The 23,092-nt window shown below is 36.9% G+C and overlaps 1 protein-coding gene and 1 non-coding gene across 3 annotated transcripts in view; both read right to left on the bottom strand.

Moving 5' to 3' along the window:
• Window positions 1-316: 316 nt before the first annotated feature.
• The window catches only part of BCAP29 (B cell receptor associated protein 29), a 43,062-nt gene continuing 20,286 nt past the window's right edge, over window positions 317-23,092 (bottom strand). For both annotated transcript variants that reach the window (XM_023183091.1, XM_023183092.2), the window contains exons 6-8: window positions 22,775-22,883; window positions 10,729-10,829; window positions 317-5,234 (exon numbers count right to left, since the gene is read on the bottom strand). In XM_023183091.1, coding sequence (XP_023038859.1) covers window positions 5,199-5,234; window positions 10,729-10,829; window positions 22,775-22,883 — 246 coding nt within the window. In that variant the 3' untranslated portion in view covers window positions 317-5,198. The remainder of the gene's footprint in view (window positions 5,235-10,728; window positions 10,830-22,774; window positions 22,884-23,092) is intronic.
• LOC111520422 lies at window positions 19,780-19,923 on the bottom strand. The gene has a single exon (XR_002724676.1). It is a non-coding gene; the product is annotated as a small nucleolar RNA U109 (small nucleolar RNA).

Below are 23,092 nucleotides of genomic sequence, written 5' to 3'. Positions count from 1 at the left end.
ACCTGGTTTAGGGAGCAAAGCCAATACTTCAAACACATTCTTTGCTCAAATTTAGGAAAAGAGCTGATCACCAAGAAGTTGGAAACTTTTTCCTAACTTGTTTACACATCAAGCTGTTATGTGCTATCTTTGTATATATAATGTGCCTGAATGTCCTTGAGGTTTGTTGTTGTGGTGGTGTACACCATACTAAAGACAAAGAGGGAGAAGAGATTTGTAAACTTTTATGATGTGAAATGCACAGTTATTGTGAAGGTGCAATGCGTGATGTTGATTAATAATGGTTAAGTCAAGTATAAAAAGTTGAGCATGCAGAGACAGTAGAGGATATAATTTTTAATTAAGATACCAACATAAAAGGCAAAGATACAAAGGTTTTGTGCTGCACAGGACAAACATTTATGGCTTTTTATTTATGTCTAGGACATTGAGACAATGCATTGCAGTTATCTGGTGTCATTCACAGCAATTAGGACAGGTGTGGTGCTTATGGCATCAGGGACACAGCCTCCTTCTTGTTGCTCCACTTTGCATGGCCTCAACTTCATGATCTAAGATAGCAGCATCTATGTTTCAAGCAGCAGGTCAGAGGAAGAGAAAAAGAAACTGGCCCCACATGACAGTCCTAACTATTTCCACTTACATAAAGGAGATGGAAAATGTCTTTATGTTTGGCAGCTGTTTATAAAACAACAAAAACTGGAGCATGTATTAACACATGTGAATGAAAGAATGGATATTGGGGGACAACCAGTACCCTCTGCCACAAGCATCTATTGCAGGATGTCTCCACCTTGGCAACACTGACATTCTGGGTGAGATCATTTCTTTGTTCCAGTCCTGTGCATTGTGGAATGGTTTCACAGCATCCCTGGCTTCTATCCACTAGGAGCATTCCCTTGGTTACGACAACCAGAAATGTCTCTAGGTATTGCTAAATGTTCCCCTCAGGATGACCTCTCCACTTCCTGTTGAGAACCACTGATTTACTGTCTGCAGAAACTGTGCTAATCACTGAAGAGACAAACCATAAATGAGATCATTTCACATGGCAATAAGTGCCATGATGAAAATAAAACAGGATAAGGCGGCAGACAGGCCTGGGATGCAACATTTACTACATGCAAACGTCCTGACAGGGTAAAGAATTTGGCTTGTTGCAAGAAGAATCAGAATGCAGACATGTCAGGATCTGTATCCTAGGGAAAGAACAACAACAAAAAGAATACAGGTGTGATTGGCTGAGCAGGTGGACTGACTTGAGGCTGGAGAGTAGATGGGAGCCTGGTGAGGTCTTGGTGTTTGATCTTGGTGGTTTGATCTTTACTGCAGTGGGAAATAATTGGAAGACAAGCAGGGAATGACATGATCAGTGTTTTTTTTTTTTTGTTTGTTTGTTTTTCTTTTAAACCAGGTGGCTGCTGAGGGCATGTATATGAGAGAAGCATTAGAGAAGATACAGGGAGATGAGGAGGTTGTCATAGTCCATGTGAGAGATGATGATGGCTTGCAATTAGGCAGTGGCAATGGCAATGGAGAAATACTATTGAAGGAGAAAAGTACCTAAGACAGGAGATGGTTAAGGCTATCTTTGACTTATCCAAATGGCTAATGGGGAAGATGGAGTGGTGTTAAAGGGTAATTGTTTTCCACACCCCTTGAAATGCAGTTCAGGCCTTACAGATCTGTCCTGTATGCTCCTGTATTAATTTACTATGGCAGCAGTAACAAATAATCACAAACTTCATGGCTTGAAACAATAAATTTATTCCCATAGTTCTGGAGGCCAGGAAGTCCCGTATCAGTTTTATGGGTATCTAGAGACTCTGGGGAAGAATCTGTTCCATGCCTCCTCCGGCTTCTGGTGACTGTCAGCATTGCTTTGCTGCAGCTCCATCATTCCAATCTCTGCCTCTGTGGTCACTGTGCTTTCTCCTCTGCTGTGTGGTAATATCTCCCTTTGCTTCTATCTAAGCATAGATGTAGCTGCATTTAGGGCACACCCAGATTATCCAGGATAATCTCTCCATCTCAAGACTTTAACTTAATCACACCTTTTGCTATAGAAGAGAACATTTCCAGGTTCCAGGGATTGGTATAGGGATATCTTTTGGGAGGTCATAATTAAGCCTACCACAGTTCCTAAAGTGTTTGAAATCATTTCTGGTGCAACTAATAAGGTCGTGTTTGTGTAGCGATCAAAGCGGAAAGAAACACTGTGAAAGTAATTTTAAAAATGCCGTTCAGTAATGTTAAAAAAAAGGAAAAGAATTTCATAAGTGGATTTTCAAGATTACTAAGAAAGGGATGAAAAAACACAGGAGGGCTCCATGGACTTTAGACAGATCATCCTAGACATTAAAGTCAATGCTTAAAAGCATGGTTATATTCACACATTGTATAGTGGGCACTCAAATGCACAATGGTCTGTCATGTTAGTAGGGCTGGGCATTAAGATAGGAGGGACAGTGAGAAGGCATGGACACTGGAATGGGAATGCAGAACTGAACCAGCCCACAGAGGCAGGGCAAGACAACAGGTTCAGGTACATCTAAGTAGCTGTGGCTAGCAGGTCCAATGTTGAAGCAGGAGTGACATGCAGGAAAGCAGAGATCACGAACAACTCCAAGAATGGGTAATATTTAGAGATCCAGGCAGGCTGCTGGCATCAGGCTAATATCTCAGAAAGTAGTTAAACTTTAGGCTCTTGATTGGGGTTCCAGGGCAGGACTCTGTCACTGAAAGCGAATCCTAGTTCTCAGCATACTAGGAAATAGCCAAGAGAGGAACTTAGGCCCTAAAGAACCAGGCATGAATCTAATTAGCAGCACTGGGGTCCAAGAGAGAGCTGGACAAACAACAAGGATAACTCATCCCAAGTTCTGGAGTGCTTATCCAGAACTTGCTAAGTGCTACTTCCTAAAGACCAGTACCTCGAGGCGGATTTGCAAGTAGGAGGAAAGTCTAATAATACTTTATGTAATTCTGATGGAAAAAGGCAAGAATAACATTCCTGTGTTTGCATTTATAATACAGCCTAAGACATACAACATAAACAAGTCATTACTGACAATGGGAAGGAAAGTAATTTAACATGCAACATAATTAAATCCATGAAATAAATATTTACTTATATAATACAATTTTCTAAACACCACCATTATTAAGGAGAGTACTAGGAAAAACTAACAAACATAGTACGTGAAACAGTTGGGTACGGTGGTAAAGGGCACAGGCTCTGGAGCCACAACTGACTAACACATTGCAATATTTTGTTTAATAAATTATAGCTGGTCTGCGTATAAACAGAAGAGCGATATCTGGGGGATCAGGATACCTAAATTCTAGACTTACATCCTGGCCCTAAATCTAACTATCAATGTTGCCTTGGAAAAACTGCTCAAACTTTTGAGGTCTAAAGTTTCAGACCTGTAAACTTGAGATGGTTGAGGTCCTAGGTCCCTTAAATGTAAACTTCAAAATGCTTTTTTGGGAATCTTTCAAATCTTCAAGCTTTTCAAAGTCCACCCAGACTTTCTCCTTACTATACAGTCTGAACAACTTTGAGAATCACTGTATTGTCTTTGTTTATATAGTAATCCTGATCTAAATTTTATTATTCCCATTTTGGAGACAAGGAAATAGAGGCCTAGGCTAGCATGGCTAAATAAGCGATAAAGCTGGGATTAGATTTTAACTCTGCCCATTTTAAAACTGCATTTTCTACTTTTCTGTATGTTATTCTGATATTAGACTTAATTTTCACATAGTAGGCTAGGATTCCAAGCACTCAATATCTATATATTTACCCAGATAGCTCTTACTTCGATATCTCTAAGTCTATACTTTGAGCTAACATTTGTTCAGTTCTCTCCTATTTCAGCACTCCCTTTTCTTGTTATTTATGGTCTTGTCAGCCCATATGGTCTAACTCCCATTTCTTACTCCTGTTGAACGTCTCCTACATGTCTGTTTTTTAGCAGTAACTCCTGACTTTTATCTGAAATAAAATTTTTATGTACTTGCTCATTTCATCCACTTTATGATGAAAAAAATTAGCTAGGTGTGAAGTTGGTACTAAAATTATAATAAACAGAGGACGAAACAAAGACAAGAGAAATAAAAACTCCAGTAATTATTTTCCTTTTTTTAAATATTTAGGTTTTTATGAGACAAGGAAGATGATTTCATGTCTAAACACTGGAACAACTGAAATCATATTAATACTATAATCACTGTCATCTTCTAAAGGAAATTCTAAATGAATATTTGAATGGAAAAATTGCATTTAATATTTAACTTTCAGAATATAGAAACATTGTAGAAAGACTGTGTGATTCCAGTGTATGTATTTTTGAGGTAATATTTATATAGCTAGTTACTCTCACAACCAAGGGAAACAAATACTGCTTTCTGGATATGTTCTACGTTAACTTGTCAAGAATTCTACACTGTTGTAAAATAAATGCAGTTCAGTGGTATAGCAGTTATACAAATATGGGTAAACTCTATTACTAGATTAACTTGAAACAGTAGAGTGGTTACTAATTATGTGTTATTAACAAAAATATCAACAAAAAACAGACCAAAATGTGCAGGGGCACAATAACAAAAATATAATTATCAATATAGCTATCTTATTAGAGTAAACCATAGTATCATCAGGCTTAAAAAAAACTAAGGTCATTGTTTTTTCTGACTCTTTCTTACAAATACAGTGGATAACTCTGATCAGTTATCCTTATTTACATTCCCTTGTACAAATTTGCTGATATTGAACACTATTTTCAAACACACCATCCTCTGATTAAATAGGTGATCATTACTGAAAACTCATCAAAGCTTTCAAGGCTATTAATGGTTTCGTGCAACTTAAAACTTCTAATTTTGGAAGTAACCAGCCAAGGAATTTTTTCTTTTTATTGGTAAACAGCCACCATGTATCAGTGACATTATCAATATGTAAATATGGTATTTAACATGCTTTTATTTTTCTTAAGAGCTGGAATACAGACTTCACAATATATCTGAAACATCATCAAATATTTTGATAATGCCATTACAATATAACCTAGGTGTGACATTAAAAAAAATTACGAACTGGTCATAGTGCATTTTTCTGAACTTAAATTTCCTAGAGGCTAACATAACAAAATTCTCATTTTGACACAGTATATTGCAAGCGTCTTTTATAAAGTTCACAGTCTTTTCTTGTTGCCTCTTTCTAAACGATCCTGTAAGGAAAAAAAATATGATTTATGTAGTACAGCAAAGAGAAACAATTCATAGACATGACAAGGACTTTTAAAAAACATTCTCTCTTCTATGTATACTTATGAGAATAATTAAATGTGAAAAAAAGGATTGAGACAGTCTAAAATTTTAAAAACTATAAAATTTGTGGTTTTTACTTAGGAAAAAGAACGCTCTTGGTAAGTTCATTTTTCCCCTTGCCTTAATCTATTTTGCTTTTGTTTCACAGGTTACACCAGGAAAACATGATTTCTAAAATTCCCCTACTGTTAACCCAATTAAGCTTTTTGGCAAACGAAAAGAAGGAAGGGACAAAAATCCCAGCTAGGGTGGCTTTGATTTTGTCCTTCAGATATTTGCCAACAGAACTGACTTCTCAAATTATACTCAGCTGATCATGTTATAAAGATGACTATAATACATCATTTAAAACTGAAGGAAAATGGAATAGAAATTAATCTTAAGAGATCACTTGTGCTAAGAAAGTAAATGTCTACATCAAGAAAAAGATCTCATAAAATGGGGTTGCAGAGTGTTATTGCTTGTATAAAGAAGTTCGTCAAGCTCTTTTCAGGCTGAACATTAATGCTTCCGTAGCAACTTTAGTAACATTAACTTTTGCAATCAGATAAGACGACAACAGTATAGGAGGTAAACATACTATTTTCACAGGTTTACAGGTGTGGCCCCTTTTGATAAAAATCAAAGCTTTAATGAAGGGACAAGTCCCTTAAGTGATGGCTGATTTTCCAAAATGAAATTTAAAACCTGGCAGGTGCTGATGCTTTTGTGCAGCCAAAAATCTCTAGTTAGTTCTGTTTTTCTTTTTTTAGAAGAAAGGTAGGGCAAATAAGGAAAGGTAAAGACTACATGTTTTGAAGGGATGGTTTTCTAATATTTATTTAGTGCCTATAACAGGGAGGAGATCAGATGGGGAAATCCAAAAGGATGTAAAATATGCAAATTGGGATCTGTTTACAGTAAAGAAATCAGCATTTCCCTCTTTAACCTTTGTTTCCTTAATATTTTAATAATCCTTTGTTTTCTGATTGTTCCACTGAAAGTATGTCAACTATGTAAAATTCAGAAAGTTAGTTCCAAAGAACCTTAGGATATAATTCAATAGCTAAGATTAGTTTTTTTTTTTTTTTTTTGAGACGGAGTCTTGCTGTGTCTCCTGGGCTGGAGTGCAGTGGCCGGATCTCAGCTCACTGCAAGCTCCGCCTCCCGGGTTCACGCCATTCTCCTGCCTCAGCCTCCCGAGTAGCTGGGACTACAGGCGCCCACCACCTCGCCCGGCTAGTTTTTTGTATTTTTAGTAGAGACGGGGTTTCACCGTGTTAGCCAGGATGGTCTCGATCTCCTGACCTCATGATCCGCCCGTCTCGGCCTCCCAAAGTGCTGGGATTACAGGCTTGAGCCACCGCGCCCGGCCTGCTAAGATTAGTTTGACAACAGAAGTAAAATTCATGAGGACAATTTGATAGAGCTTTTTACCATAGAGGATCTATAACTATCTTTTGCTTCTCAAGCAGGGCTCAGATGGTGAACATTGAAACTCAAGAGTTAAAGAAAAGGGTTCTCGGCTGGGCATGGGGGCTTGCACCCATGATCCCAGCACTTTGGAAGGCCCGGGTGGGCGGATTGCTTGAGGTCAGGAGTTCGAGACCAGCCTGGCCAATATGGCGAAACCCTGTCTCTACTAAAAATGCCAAACTTAGCTGCACATGGTGACTCAGAAGGTTGAGGCACAAGAATCGCTTGAATTGGTGAGGTGGAGGTTGTAGTGAACTGAGATTGTGCCACTGAACTCCAGCCTGGGTGACAGAGTGAAACACTGTCTCAAAAAACAAAACGAAACAAAACAAATGAACAACAACAAAAAACCCAGAACAAAACAAACAGGGCACTCGATGATATCTAAATCTGAGAAACTTATACAGGGTCTCATATTGGACAATGGTGGGGGGTGGGTAGGTGAAGGAAAAAAATGTAACCAATCAGGACATAATAAATAGCATTCTTGATTAGAAATATATAAAGTGGCCGGGCGCGGTGGCTCAAGCCTGTAATCCCAGCACTTTGGGAGGCCAAGACGGGCGGATCACGAGGTCAGGAGATCGAGATCATCCTGGCTAACATGGTGAAACCCCATCTCTACTAAAAAATACAAAAAAATAGCCGGGCGATGAGGCGGGCGCCTGTAGTCCCAGCTACTTGGGAGGCTGAGGCAGGAGAATGGCGTAAACCTGGAAGGCGGAGCTTGCAGTGAGTTGAGATCCGGCCACTGCACTCCAGCCTGGGCGGCAAAGCGAGACTCCGTCTCAAAAAAAAAAAAAAAAAAAAAGAAATATATAAAGTGCTTTCTTATACAGGATCTGCTTTAATTTTCATAAGGTATTATAACCTTTATTTAAGTATTAAAGTACCTGAGAAGCACAGATGTCAAATGAATCACCTGTGGGTTACAGAAGTGGTATACTATGGAGCTGAGATTTTTTTTTTCTTCAAACAGAGATATTATGGGAAACTGGTTTTAGAGGTGATGAAAAAGTATACACATCAAACAAGGTGGTAAGGCACCTCTGGGATTATCAATAGTATAAAAGCTACCACCACTTCTTGGGCTGGAGGGATGAGGTTATGGAGCCCAGGTGTGAAGGCCAGTAAGTAGAAGCTGCCCAGTGGGACCTGAGACCATGGAGGGAAGGAACTGGAGCCAAAAGGAGAAGGCCCCTACAGCGGAGAGAGTAGAAGAAATCCCCGGCCTTCTCCTTCCTCCTGCCTTCAGTCTTCTAGTGCCTGCCACTGGCTAAACCTGCCCAGACTGAGTCAGACAGCAAGGAAGCTTTGGAAACAGACCTCGCAGAGATACAGAGTAAAGCAGTGGTGAGAGTAGAATGGATCTAAGAACACAATCCAATGACCAGCAAAGGCCAAAGAACATAGTGGTTAATGACGGAGGTTCTGGAGAAAGATTCTCTGACTTTGAATGCTATCACTTTCTAGTAACTTTGGGTAAATTATATAACATTCTGGGTCTCAGTTTCTTCATTCACAAAATAGGGATATTAAAATAGTTTCAATTACTGAGCTGTCATGGAGAATAAACAAAACAACATATATGAAGCCCTTAGCCAAGTGCTTAGTCCAGAGCATACTCTCAACAAATGTCATCTAATAAATATTTCAAAAATTGGATACAAACAGAAATTAGATCAAGTCCTAAATGTGCTATCAAACAAGGCCCTACTGTTGGCATGGTGTCTGGCATAATCTGGGACGAGGTCTTTTCCACGGAAACAGGTATAACAACTATGTTCTTGGGAAGGAATCACTCTTTTTTTTTGAGATGGAGTCTCGCTCTGTCACCCAGGCTGGACTACAGTGGTGCGATCTCGGCTTACTACAATCTCCACCTCCCAGGTTCAAGTGATTCTCCTGCCTCAGCCTCCCAAGTAGCTGGGATTACAGGCACTTGCCACCACACCTGGCTAATTTTTCGTATTTTCAGTAGAGACAGGGTTTTAGTGTGTTAGCCTGGATGGTCTTGATCTGACCTCATGATCCGCCTCGACCTTCCGAAGTGCTGGGATTAAAGAAAGATATGAGCCACCATGCCCAGTCAGGAATCACTCTTAAAAGCTTTCTACATCCTTTACCAAGAATTCAGCAGCTCCAGGCTGACTGTGGCTTTTTTGCGGGGAGGAAATGGGTTGAGGAAATCTCACTGTTACATACATTCTTCAGAATTGAGAGAACCAATGGCTGTTACCACAATGGAGACATTCAACAGTGGATACTGGCCATAAGAAATTGAGGGCATACTTCTGGTTTTCCTTTCTCCATTCAAGGATCTAAGTATGTCTGACATCACGGCAAAGTCCACTAATGTCGATACTCAACCTGGTCGAGTAAACCTTAATCTCACAAACAGGGGGAAAATGTTGTATTTCTAGGCAAGAGGTCTCTGAAGTGACTTCTTCATTTTCCAACGTGGATCTTGAAAGATACCATGGAATAATGATCATGCCCTGAATAGGTCAGCAATTTTAGGATCTCTATTTTCGAGCTGGGGAAGGGGTGGTCTTGCTGACAATCTACCTATCTGCTCCAGGCCATGTGAACTGAGCCCTTAGTGTTCCTGGGATTGGAGCATACAGGGTATTCACCCTTCTCTGGCTACTCTGTCTCCTGCTATTGTCAAAGTAGGCTAGTTAAAACAAACATGCAAACCAAGCGGAACTATCAGATTACAAACATGTGCTTCAGATTACTTCATGACTGGCTCTAAACCAAGGCCAAAGTCGTTGGTTGAGAATAAGTCATTCTTTCAGCAAAATTCCTACAGATGAAGTAATACAGATGATGATGATAATAGCTATCATTTCTTGAGTGTTTACTGTCAGTAAGGCATAGTGCTAAAAAACCTACACATTTTATTTAGTTCTCTTAACAATCCAGTGAGCCAGGCATCATTATTGTTCCAATTTTATAGATGAAAGAAGTGAGCCCCAAAGGGATGCTATAACCTGCCTGAGATAAAAAAACCTAGCATGCGGCCAGGTATAGGTAGGTATTCCAGGTATGTCTGACTCCAAAGTCCATGAGTATAGTGCCTGCTTGCCTTGTGCCAGGAACAGTGCTGAGCCTTGGAGATACCATGACCATTAAGATGCAGGGAAATGTGTACAGTGAAATAAAAAGCCATCATTTGTAAAAAGGCCTGACTGAAAGCCACAAAGGCTGCCAAATTTTGAAGACAAGCCCAATCAGTCTGTCTTGGGAGAAACTGGGAAGGAAGGCCAGGGCTGCCTCTGGAATGGTCTCTTTCCCAATTGATCAGTAATCAGCTCAGGTTACTGGCTGGTAGCAGAAGGGAGGGAGGAAAGACAAGCCTAACAGGGATAAATGTTTCTTTTCTTGGATTAGAGAGAAAGAGAAAGAAAACCTATGGCCCAGATCTGACTTTGTGGCTTTAACAATGAAACATTTTTTTTCCCATTTCCATCTTTCAAATCAACATTTGGAGGTAAATAATAAATTTGAATGCTAAAGTCTTTGGCCTGATATGTCTAAAACACTGATACGAGAGTAGTGTGATGTGGAACTTGAAATTCTGGCCTCATTTTGGCATGAATATGGCAAACATCCCAAATAGCAAAACTCATGTTTTCTAGAACCAGTCTGTTTTCCAGTGCTGCCATTTTTGTGGCTTAATTCTTTTGCTTAAAAGTTCACCAAAACTGGAATGCTGTAAATATGCACGTCAGCAATTCCTTATAATTATCTTGTATTTTCCTGCAATGTACTAATCTTTACCCTCTAGGTAAAAATCTGGCTTATTTAAATCATTTAACAAAGTCAGGATTAAGTACATCATCTTGATTAGTTAGGGACAAATAACCCAAATAATTTACTTAGGTAATTACTATTTCAAAACATTTAGATGCATAAAGTGCATGTCACACCCACCTGAAGTTCAGAGTGTTCTTTCAGGAGTTGATCATATTCTTTCGAAAGTCTCTCTGACTGCATCTTCATTTCCATCACATCATTTTGTGCCTTGGAAAGGGCTAGAAAATATCGAATAGAGTTTTATTTTTATTTCAAAATAATTTCAAATTCATAGAAAAGTTACACGACTTAAATAGAGAACTCCTGTATAGTCTTTACTCAAATCCACTGTTAACATTGTGCTACATTTGTTATCATATTCTCTCTTCACACACACTATTATTTTCTTGACTCATTTGAGAATAAGGTGCAGGTATCATGCCCCTCTACTCTTTAATACATTTCTGGGAATGTACTTCCCAGAAACAAAATATTATCTAACATAACCATAGTATAGTCACCAAATATAGGAAACTTAATATGAATACAATACTATAAATCTAATTTACCATCCATATGCCAATTTTTGGAACTGTCCCAATCATTTCTTTTTAGCATTTTTTCCACTGCCAGTCCAGGATACAGTGCTAGATCACATATTGCATTTAGTTATCATGTCTCTTTAATTTCTTTTAATCTGGAATAATTCCCCACCATTATCACAGCCCTCTTCTCCCCATCTTTCATGACATTGACATTTTAAAGAATACAGGCCACTTTCAGATAGAATGTTCTTCACTTTGTTTTTGTCTGATGTTTCCTCATGATTAAATTCAGGTCATACATCCACTTACATATGAATATAAGTGATATTAAATGCTTCTCAGGGCATCCAGAGGCCCATCACATCCAAAGTTTCTCTGTCCCTCACTGGTTTTTCCATTTTATACTTACAGTTTTAACCTCTGTAACTAAAGAAGCAATATATAGGAAGACAATTTAGTCTATGTAAGCATCCTGCTCCTCAAGATAATGGCACACAAGAATTACTATATATTGACCTTTGCCTACCAAGGAGCTACAATGTCAGCAGATCCATGTCCTTAGAAGTAAATAAAAAATATATATATAAATATATATATATATAAAACAATACATTGTGAAGAAGGTACTAATGAGCAAAATATGTAGAAGAGCAGCACAACATGGGTCAGCAAAAGTAAAGTTGTCATACTTGAAAATTTTATCTCATATAGTGCTTTCAGAAATCATTTTTCCAAACTCTGGGAATCCTGAAGTAGCTCTATATCATATGCAGCCTTCAGAAGTTCTACATTTGGAAGTCTTTTAGGGTAGGAGTTTAAGGGAAAAAAGCAGAATTTATAAATTTAAAAGCTACTTTTCTGGCACAATGAAATAAAATTATAGGATCTAGTTATAAACAATCTTTTCTCTTGAGAAGTCATCATATAGGCATTTTTATATAAATACATAAGCCATTATCAACTAAAATGCTTTTTGTATCAGTATTTCTAGACAGTATTGTCAAATGTTCTACATAGTTCTACATCTGTGTTGTCAATACGGTAGTCACTACTTAAATGTGGCTACTGTGAACTTTAAATGTGGCTAGCTTAAGTGAGGACCTATATTTTCAATTTAAGTTCAATTAAATTTAAACACCCACATGTAGCTAGTAGCTAGCCATATTGGTCAGCACAGCTCTGTAATTTCTTCCATGTTCCTTCTATAGCTGCATAATTCTAAATAAGGTATTAAAGATTGATTTTGACAAATTTAATTGATATCACTTGCTAAAGGTATGAGTCAGGCATGGAAGATGCTTTTGGGGATCGTTAGATTTCATTAGGACCACCTTCACAACATAAAGAGTTATATATTAGTTTTCAATTTGGGTTCTACAAGGCATTTCCTACAGGCTACTTGAAAAATATGATGCACGGTGGTGTTATCTTCAGAACTCAGCAAAAAAGTTTAAGACCCTGGATTTCTGGTACATAAAATGCACAGTAGATTCCACAACCTAATAATGGCTGACTAGCCTGCAATGGTGTCTTTTTTTTAAGACAATGTCTTGCTCTACCACCCCAGTCAATTTTTAAATTTTTTGTAGAGATGAGGTCTCACTATGTTGCCCAGGCAGGTCTTGAACTCCTGGCCTCAAGCAATTCTCTCACCTCAGGCTCCCAAAGTGCTAGGATTACAGGTGTGAGCCATTGCCCCTGGCCTACAATGGTAGTTTTAGGAATGTTGTTGTTATGGTCCGAATGCTTGTCTCTCCATAAAATTCATGTGTTGAAACCTAATTACCAATGTGATAGTATTGGGAGGCGTGGCTGGGGAGTGATTAGGTCATGAGGGTGGGGCCCTCATTAATGGGATTCATGCCCTAATAAAAAGAGGCCCTTAGAGAGCTGCCTTTCCCTTTCCATTAGGTGAGGACATAGAAAGATGGTACCATCTATAAATCAGGAAACAGGCCCTCACCAGAGGCCTAATTCACTGGGGCCTTGATCTCAGACTTCCCAGTCACCAGAACTGTGAGAAATAAATTGATGTTGTTTATAAGCTACTGAGTCTATAGTACTTTCTACTAAGACAGTTGGTCAGGCCCTTGTAATGAACAGGAGTTGGTCTTAATGTTAAAAATGATTTATACTTGAATTTCTGACATTAATAAATTATTTAATAAATTTAATATATCTTAGATATCAACCCAGTAGTTCCTTTTCAAAAGAAGCTACAAAACCACTTGTACAGCCTATCTAGGAGTTTCTTCTGGTTACTACCAGTATAAAGCTATTAACGGAACAAATGCAGACAAATACTGCTTTTCTGCCACTTATTAAGCCAGGGTATGAACTGTTTCTTATTTCATTTTGTATTTCAGTGGATATTAACAAATCTAATGAATACTATCACTCCAATTAGGGGAGGCTATTATTGTCTAGACACATCCTGGACTGTTTCCCAGTCCTTTATCTCATTTTATAAAAATTATAATATTGTGTTTTGGATGCCTTCCACCTCCTTTTGCAACTGCATCTGTAACTAAGGGATTATATAAACTTGTTATCTGACATGTGAATATGCTTGTTTTATTTTGAGCCATATTATTTTGGAAACAGCATATATAAGAAAAATATTATTGGACAAGGAGGCTTTAGATGATACATCTAAGTCACTATTTCAATTTTCTTAACTGCAAAAATGGGCTGCTATCACTTGCCAGTGGCTTTATGGAAATACTGAGATATTGCATAAGAATATTGGCTAGATTCAATAAGAGACTGTTATGTCCTAGGTAATGGTTCATTAGATATTTTTAAAGGCACATGCATCATTTGTTAATATGGAAAATAACTTCAACTATGTTACAGTGACACATAATAAGCAAAAATATTTGTTGCCTTTCCAAGTGTTAAATGTTCACTTATGGAGCTATTTACACAGTGAGAGGAGCAGGTGAGACTAACGCACCGTGTAAATGTATTGTATCACTGTGATTTCGACCAGAGATAACAAACACTGCCAGTTAAGCTCTGCCAGGAAATGGAAGTTTTTAGAGGTGTTGGCATGACAGCTAAAGTTGGGCTGTTGTACAATAGCTGTAAGGATTGAGCCAGAGGAAAACATATTTTATTTGAAAAATTTCCAAACGTCTAGTGTTGGTTTCTTTCCAATTTATTTGGTTCTCTTTTTGAGAATTCAAGAGTGTGATACACTGGAGCTATTTAGTATTTAATCCTCACATGTACTATTCCTTTGCCAGTGATCACTTATTGGATTGTTAATCTACAGTAATGCCTCCAAGATACTTGGCAAGTAGACACACAAACTTCTGCTCAGTAAGGACATAAATTGTGGCTTAATTATATTATCATTTTTTTGTACATGCCTATATTGTCAGGTCTGTGTAGGTAAAGGTTTATGTTTTATTCATCACTTCAATCAACACCTAATCTCTTTTAACCTCATACCCATCTGTTGATAAAGTTTGTTGATTCACTTCCTTTATAGCTCTCCAATTCATACATTCCACTCCAGCTCTGTGAACACTGTCCTCATTTCCAGATTAGATTAAGTGGATTTCTCACATAGTTGCCCAGTTACTTTAATCCATTGTCTATAATGCTGTCAAAGTGATTGCTCTCATGCCTAAAAACCCTCTAAGAGCGCCCTGAAAACGTTAATACACAAACATGGCATATGAGGCCCTTCATGATGGCTTCTAGGCCTACTGCTCAACTCTCTCCACTAGCTCCATCTTATTTTACACTCCAGTTGCCTTGAGCTCCTTGTAGTACCTCAAAAGTGCCATATTCCTTTGGTAACAACCTGCTCATTTTTGTTATAACATCTTGTCCATCTCCTCCTATTTCATCTGGCTAACTGATGTCATCCTTTAAAATGTCAAGAAAGTGTCCTTGATCTCCAGTGTTGGATTCTACTACAACTCAAGTGTCACCACAGCATGTATTGAATTGAAGGGCAACTATGCCCTTACTAGACTATGGACTACTCAAAAAACAGAGCTGTGTCTTATCTGTCTGTCTGAGTACTTAGCATATTGCCTAGTATTGGTAAGTGCTTGAAATATGTTCTTTGAAGGAATGAAACAATGAATAAATGAAAAATGTAAGCTTTAAGCATTTGAAAAATTCACTTGTGTGTAAACAGTTCACTTGGAAATGAGAAATGTCAGGTGAACAACACAAAGTGTTACTTTAGTCACCTCATAGGAATCTTGGTTGAGACAAGATAAAAACACCTTCAATCTAAAACCAAAATACTCAGGATAGCTGTAACACAGCAAATAGACCATTCTTGAAATATTTCGATGAAAATATACTCATGTTACAAATATCTCATACTACTTCAGAATCAAAAATAAAATATAAATAAATAGTACCACAGAATCCAGCTCAATTAAAAAAAAACCCTGTAAACTGATTCTAAGAATGGGGCAGGAAATGTGCAAGATAAGCCTGGAGTATCTTATAATGTCAGAAAGTAGGCAAGTGCTCCAAAAATGGAAAAAAAAAAAAAAAAAAAATGGTAATACGTCAAAGGGACACAGGAGCCAAATGAAAGAGCTCCCAATGGCGAAAGCTGGACAACCTGAACAATAAACTAAAGTAGTATTAAATTATAACCCAAATTATAAAATAAATACGTATTAGTCCATACTGACAAACAAATGGTAGAGAACTGACAAATCTATGCAGAAGAATTCCAAACAATTTACACAGATACTCTACTTTCAAGGAGGTTGAGCATAACTTCCCTTCTTTTTTTTCTTTTTTTAATCCACTCATTTGCACACTGATCTGAAGTGTGGGCTGTGAACAGTGATTCAAAAAGATTACAGTATGGAAAAAGGAGGCAAAAGAGTAATTTTACAGTTCAGAAACTAGACAAGCACTATTTTAGCCAGGTGATCAAGGTCAACATCAAAACTGACAAGTTATGTAAATAATATGTACTCTTGATATAATGTGATGAAAGCTGGCACATTACCTCTGTGACTTTCAAAACCTATACAAAAGTAGAAAACATGGAATCCAGGCCAGGCACAGTGGCTTATACCTGTAATTCCAGCACTTTGGGAGGCCGAGGCAGGTGGATCACGAGGTCAGGAGTTCAAGACTAGCCTGGCCAACATGGTGAAACCCTGTCTTTACTAAAGGAGACTGCTCTTTTTCATTATAAGCCTTGTGTTACTATTTTGCTTTAAAAAAATATATATGTAAAACTTTGATAAAATAAAAAAAAGTAAAAGGTGCTCCAGATAAATACTCCCTTTTATAATAAAGGCTCTCAGAGCTGGGAAGACCTCTAGAGATCTAGTACCTTTTTTTTAATTTCCCTAACATAATTATAATGAAAAGACCATGCTAATTTCTTTACTCAAATCATTTCTCTTCTTCTGCAAAGTTTTATTATTCCATATCAATGGATATCAATGGTTCTAATAAATGTTCTAAACAGCCACGCTCTAACACTAATGAGAATTGGTTCTACTTACTGGCATATCCTCTCTTCTCCCAAAGCTCTATATTTAAGACTTGTGGTCTCATTTCACACAGCACACTTGTGTTGTGAGCTAACAGATGCATAAAACCTGCCAGATCCTGTCCTAAAGATCCTAAGATTGCATGAAACATTCTTCAAAAGTGATGAATATGGCTTAATTTATCACCTGCTGAATTTTCTAAGTTTGGAGAAAGGGAAGTTACTGTGAAAATATTTTTCTCATGAAAAATAAATATAATTTTAAGGGTCAAAAAGCCAACAATGAAAACAGTTCTTGATGGTCAGTTGTGCTTAATTACATTATTTGGAGATATATAATAGACATTAAAGTTTAACTAGTCTGGTCTCTCATTTTACAAAGGAGAAAACTATGGCCTAAAAAGAGTCAATGACTTCGCCAAGATTACCCAGTGTATCCTCAGATTTTGCAACGTAATTCATATAACTTAGCAAAAGCTATATGAACAGCTTCTAATATTTAGGGTCTACTCACAAAGTAAAGTTGGAATATGGCCAATTAATTAGATAATTCAAGCCAAAAAGCTACCACCCTAGATTACCTGGGTATTTGGGAGAGGTTTTTTTTTTTTTTTTAATTTTAAATTCTTTTTACAATAAAAAGCTATCTTTTTCATTAAGCAAAATAAATTCATTGTAGAAAATAATTTAAACTTCAGGAAAAAGTCATTTGTTGTACATGCTAAGGAAAACCACTATTAATAGTTTAGTGTTTTTTCCTAATTGAAAGTTTTAAAACTAGAGTTGTCCAGTTTAATTTTTGTACCTCACTTGGCAATAAACATGAACTTGCCATAAGCTGTTATCATTAGAAAAGTATTTACCATGAAGGATTGTAGTAAACATGCATATCTAGGTATAGAATAAGACAGTAGAAAAGAACACCAAGGCATTCAACGTAATCATCTCCTTTGACCTCTTAGGGGCTACATCAATGGACCCCTTAACCATACAGCATTATCATTCACTGCACCTAGTGTGACACATCGACTTCTAACAGACCACTCTGCTTTTTGCTTTGCTCTTCTCACTCAGAACAGTAGTATCATGTCACTCATTTTTCTGCCATTCCATGTCCATCAACACATTTAGAGAATTGTGCTTGATTACATCTTTATCACCTGGAACATTCCTTGATTCAGTATGCATTTAGCACTCTCCACTCATGTTTTTGGTAGACTAGCCCATGTTTCACACTGGGGAGGAAATGAATCCCTTTATGTACATATGTTTGGTTCACCATCTGGACTACAAGCTCTTCTGAGAAGAAACTGTTTTCTCTTGCTTTAATGTCCCTCTGTAGAGATTATAAAAGCTTTTCCTCAGGGTAGACATCGCTATGTTTGCTAGTACTGTGAATAATATATAAGGTATCTTTGAATTTCTGTCTTAATATCTTCCTTATAGCTATTCCTCCTGGTTACTGAAAGACATATAGTTTATTTTACGAGTATAGGCCTTGATAACAGATAAGAAGCTCACAGGAAAGGGAAATGTCACAACTAAATGGGAATGTAACAGGGAACCAAACAGGATGAAATATCACCATTACATATTAGTCCAAGAAAAGTAGTCTGATACTGAGCAAACCCTTTTTTCTGTTTTGACAATAATATCAGTACGTGAAAATAACACAGAGGTGAACTAATAAATACTAATAAATCCTTTATTTACCTAAATAAAAGGACTGGTCATGAGTTTTATTTGCTTTAAGTAATTAAAATACTATTAATTATATATTGCCTATTGGCGCAACCATCAAATAAACTATACTATTATTTCTTAATGTGGAGTTTTTTTTTTTTTTCCAGTTGATACAAGAAGGGAAAAAGATGTCAATGAAGCAGAAACTTCCAGACATGAAAACAAATAAGAAACAATATGTTTTTTTCTTATTTAAATCACAAAAGTGCATTAAAAGGCAACAAAGTAAAAACCAAAAAACAAAAAAAATCATATGACCAAAAACAGCAAACTGTTTTTAAGCATTAATAATTTTAAAATAAGCTGGTGGCTTTGATATAACTGTAGGTAAAAGATAACCGAGTTCATGTCCATGAAAATTTACCACTGTAAAACATGCTTAGGGTAAACTTTTAAAATTTATTTTTAGATGAATATGTGGTTCATTTGTACGAAACTGGAAATCCTATTGTTTTAAACTTGTATACAAAGCTTATGTCTTATTCTTAACACTCAAGAGGCAGGAATTTAGGGTTTTGGGTATATAGAACAGCAATTCCCCTGTAATTTTCTATCTTGTCTTGATCTCCAATTTCTCTTGAAAAGCACTTCAGCTACTTTTCACTATCTGGTCCCCATGTTAACTGGCAATAAAAGGTAAAAAAAAACTTAACTTCTTCAAGGGTATTAAAGTTGGTCTGTAAAACGTAATTTTAGTTTTGTTCAAGGTATGTCAAGATGATATGAAAGCATTTATCCAGGAAGAGAGTTTAATTATCATTATTTTAAGTAGAGGACTAAGGGGGTTCTATTTCCTGGTCCAAATCTAGTATGTCTATCATATGCTGCTAATACTTAGGGACCCATAATAGGTCTTCACACTCAGTTTCTGATTTGTTAGTATATGCTTTAAGAAATTTATTTAAAGTTTGCTTTATCCTCAAGAGGCATTCTTTTTAAGGAAAGTGTTAATTATGCTCCACATTAAATGACTTTACAATAAATGAATTACTTGAAAAGTTCTTTTAAAAATATATGAGGCCCAGGCACAGCAGTTCACGCCTGTAATCCCAGCATTTTTGGAGGCTGAGGAGGAAGGGCTTGAAGCCAGAAGTTCAAGACCAGATGAAGTAGCAAAGCGAGATCCTGTGTCTACAAAAAATTTAAAAAATTAGGCGGGCATGGCGGTGCACGTATGTAGTCCCAGCTACTCAGGAGGCTGAGGTGGGAGGATCGCATGAGCCCAGGAGTTTGAGGTTGCAGTAAGACATGACTGCACTCCAACCTGGGCAACAGTGAGATTCTGTCTCAAAAACAAAACAAAACAAAACAATTGCTGATGAAACAAAGAAGGAACAAAGGAAAGCAGGAAACAAAGAGAAGAAAGGCATCATCAAGCAATTTCCCCCAATTACTGTTTTCTCTTTTCCTTTATGTAGGAGACATACACTGCTAATTCGACCTTTATTACAAGATCGGCAGCCCTAAGAATTCCTTCTAAAATATGGCATGTTTTTTATATCTATACGTATTCCTGCTCCTAAAAGAATGAAGAACAGACATTTCCACATGCAGCTCAATCACTTTTTAAACCATATTTACTTTTATCATTGCTTGGATGCATGCAATGACTGAATGCTACATATTTCTAGTTACAAGAATAAAGGAGGCTGGGTACAGTGGCTCACGCCAGTAATCCCCAGCACTTTGGGAGGCCAAGGCGGGCAGATCAAGAGGTCAGGAGATGGAGACCATCCTGGCTAATATGGTGAAATCCCGTCTCTACTAAAAATACCAAAAAATTAGATGGGCGTGGTGGTGGGCGCCTGTAGTCCCAGCTACTCGGGAGGTTGAGGCAGGAGAATGGTGTGAACCCAGGAGGCGGAGCTTGCAGTGAGCCAGATCCCATCACTGCCCTCCAGCCTGGGCGACAGAGTGAGATTGCATCTCAAAAAAAAAAAAAAAAAAAAGAATAAAGGAAGGTATTCATTTATGAAAATAAGTAGTTTTCCTGGAAGAGACCTTTAAAGCCAATCTCCTTGGAAATCAGAAGGTTTTCCCACTAAATACAATGTCTGTGCTAGGGTGATATTATTGCACAGAAGCACCGCTAATAGTTTACAAACTCTGGTCAAAATAGGAGTTGGAGGTTAAAAACTGAAGGTGTTTGCCACAACTGATAGAGTGTTCTTAGTAGCTGCCTACAGAATGCCACTTTTTAAATGTGGGCTAACTAGCTTAAATAAACATTTGTATTTACGTTTTGTTTCCACTAATATACTTGGGAGAAAGTGTTTCACTTAGATTTAAGTAACATGAAGGATAAGAAAATTCACCCTATTTTCCTGTAAGAAAAGAAAACATTGCTTTTTTACTCAATTTTCAAATATAAGATCCCTTTCTAAATCTTTCTTAAGCCTTGTCACCTTAACACCCTCAATATTTAGAAATCAGTGAATATTTTTGAGTGGTACTGTGCACAAAGTATTGTACCACTGAATTCATCCAAATCATGCACTATTAATTGATATATTTTTTTAGTTCTTACCTTACTGAATTTAACTGGTTTAGGTCAACAGAACATGACCAAGGAAACACTCTCTTTAGAAATGGAACTTTGATCTTCTCAAGGTCATTACAAATGTTAGTTTTTAAAAAAACATAGAGCAAATAAAATGTGTTCATAAAATATTATATATCTTGCCAGAACCAAACAGGACACACTCAAACAGGTAAAATCTGCCTTTACCTGAACACTAATTCACTTCGAAAGTACTCTGCAGTCTATACTTCAAACACAGAAGCTGGTACCACTTGTTATCAGATTGTAAACACAATGCTTACATTGTCAAAAGAGTTCATTTTCTCTAAAATCTGATTTTGTCTTTTAAAGAAATGCTCATGTAATACTAAGTTAAGTTTTATGCCAGATTTGAAGAGTTAAAGCTCAAAATATCTCAGAGCTGGAATTTTTGAAAGATGAAAAGAGAAACTAAATTGAGCAGGGTTAAGAAAAGTGTAGTACACATACACTCTTGTCTCTTTTATTTTTGTACCACCCTGCTTACAACATAAGAAAAGAGATTCTTGGTGGATACAGAAAAAAGAAAGCAGGATTTTGAAGCAATATTTTTGTGTTTTGGAAATAGATGGTTTCATTCTTCAAAAGAATTAGTAGCTATATTTTATGCAGGGTTAAAAAAAGAACACTAGTTTCTCTTCTGAAATGTCTGTTGTAAATGGTAGGTAACTGTTAAATTCATTTTCATATAAGCAACAACATTTCTTGATCATGTTCTAAATCTTTTGGAATTACAGAAACGGCAACAGTACCAACTAAAAGATTCTTGAATTTTGGGCTACACTATGCCAACTACATAATATACCACTTTGTCTATAAGGGTAATTTATTTTTTAACTTATTGCTTCTGAACTGTCTTTTTTTTTTCACTTGAAGTAAAAAGTAGGAACATGACTAAAGAATTTTGTATCACATAAATATTCTCCGGTGGATTTTTGTTCTATTTACAGAATTAGCTTTTATTTTTATGTTTTCCATCTCAAATTCAAATACATCCTGATTGAAGTAAACCCTTTCCAAACAATGTACCTTAACACCAACTGATGGTGAGGTTTCTCAGTGTCTGGCCAACATAAAAACCTATCTGTTGTATGCAGAAATGTTGCAAAGTGTCAAGCCACAAACTTATACTCAGAGTTTTCTGGGATGACACTGAATTTGGGGTATCTACTTTTCTGTGCTATGCAGATGCAACAAAAATAATTTGTTCTTTGACTAAGAAAAAAACAGTAGCAAAACTTTTTTTTTTTTTCTCATGTAGAAGAAATCACTGCCTTCAGGGAAATGGACTTGGGATGCTCCACTTCAAGCCTACACTGCAATGTTATGTTGGAAGGAGACACTCAAATTCTTAGCTGACATCCCAGGTATTGGGATTGCCTACTCTGTGCCTACCTGTCTCTTTCAAGGAACGCTTTCTTTATGTCTAACAGGTAGAATATATTAGTGCTTGAAATAAACAATATATTTTCTTGTAAGAAAACTGTTCCCCTGCAATTGCTTCTCTGAGAGGAGGAATATACGATGATGGAAAAATGTGATTCATTTTATAAAAACACATTTATAAACAACTTTTTAGGAACATAGCTCTTTTGCTAAGGCAAGAACATCTGTATTGACAACACAGATCTTCAACACCTACATGTTTTTCTGTATAACAGAGCATGTTTCTTTTGGCTGACACAATGTTTTATCTTCATATTTGAACAAGAATTTATAAATAGGTCATTCTTGGTATCTTAGAAGAACATTTAGGCATTAGTTTTGTTTTAGGAAAAACAGTGAAGTGTACAGCATAAAGTATCCTGCTAGTCTTTTTACTTCTTCACATGTACACAAAGTTACCATCTGAAGTCTTCCTTAATTCAGTTTTCAGTTTCTCCTGGTCTTGTACTAGTTTTTTATTTTCTGCTTCCAAAATACATTCTTCATCTTTACCATGGCTTTTCAAAATCTATTGCAAAAGGGAGATACAGGAAGAAATAAGCTTAAATTGCAATAGCCAGACGTTCTTACAGAAAATGAGCTGAGTAACCTATCTAAAATTACTATTCTATAATTTATTCTTTGTCCTTTCCAGAATTTTATAGTTTTCTACAATGTACTTTTGCTGACAGAAACTTAATATTTGGCGAACACACAAAAAAGATTTCTTATTATGGC

The sequence above is a fragment of the Piliocolobus tephrosceles genome, chromosome 8 (assembly GCF_002776525.5).
Source record: "Piliocolobus tephrosceles isolate RC106 chromosome 8, ASM277652v3, whole genome shotgun sequence".
In the NCBI taxonomy this organism is placed as follows: domain Eukaryota; kingdom Metazoa; phylum Chordata; class Mammalia; order Primates; family Cercopithecidae; genus Piliocolobus; species Piliocolobus tephrosceles.
Note: the sequence above shows the minus strand (reverse complement) of the source record. Positions and strands in the feature narration are given on the sequence as shown.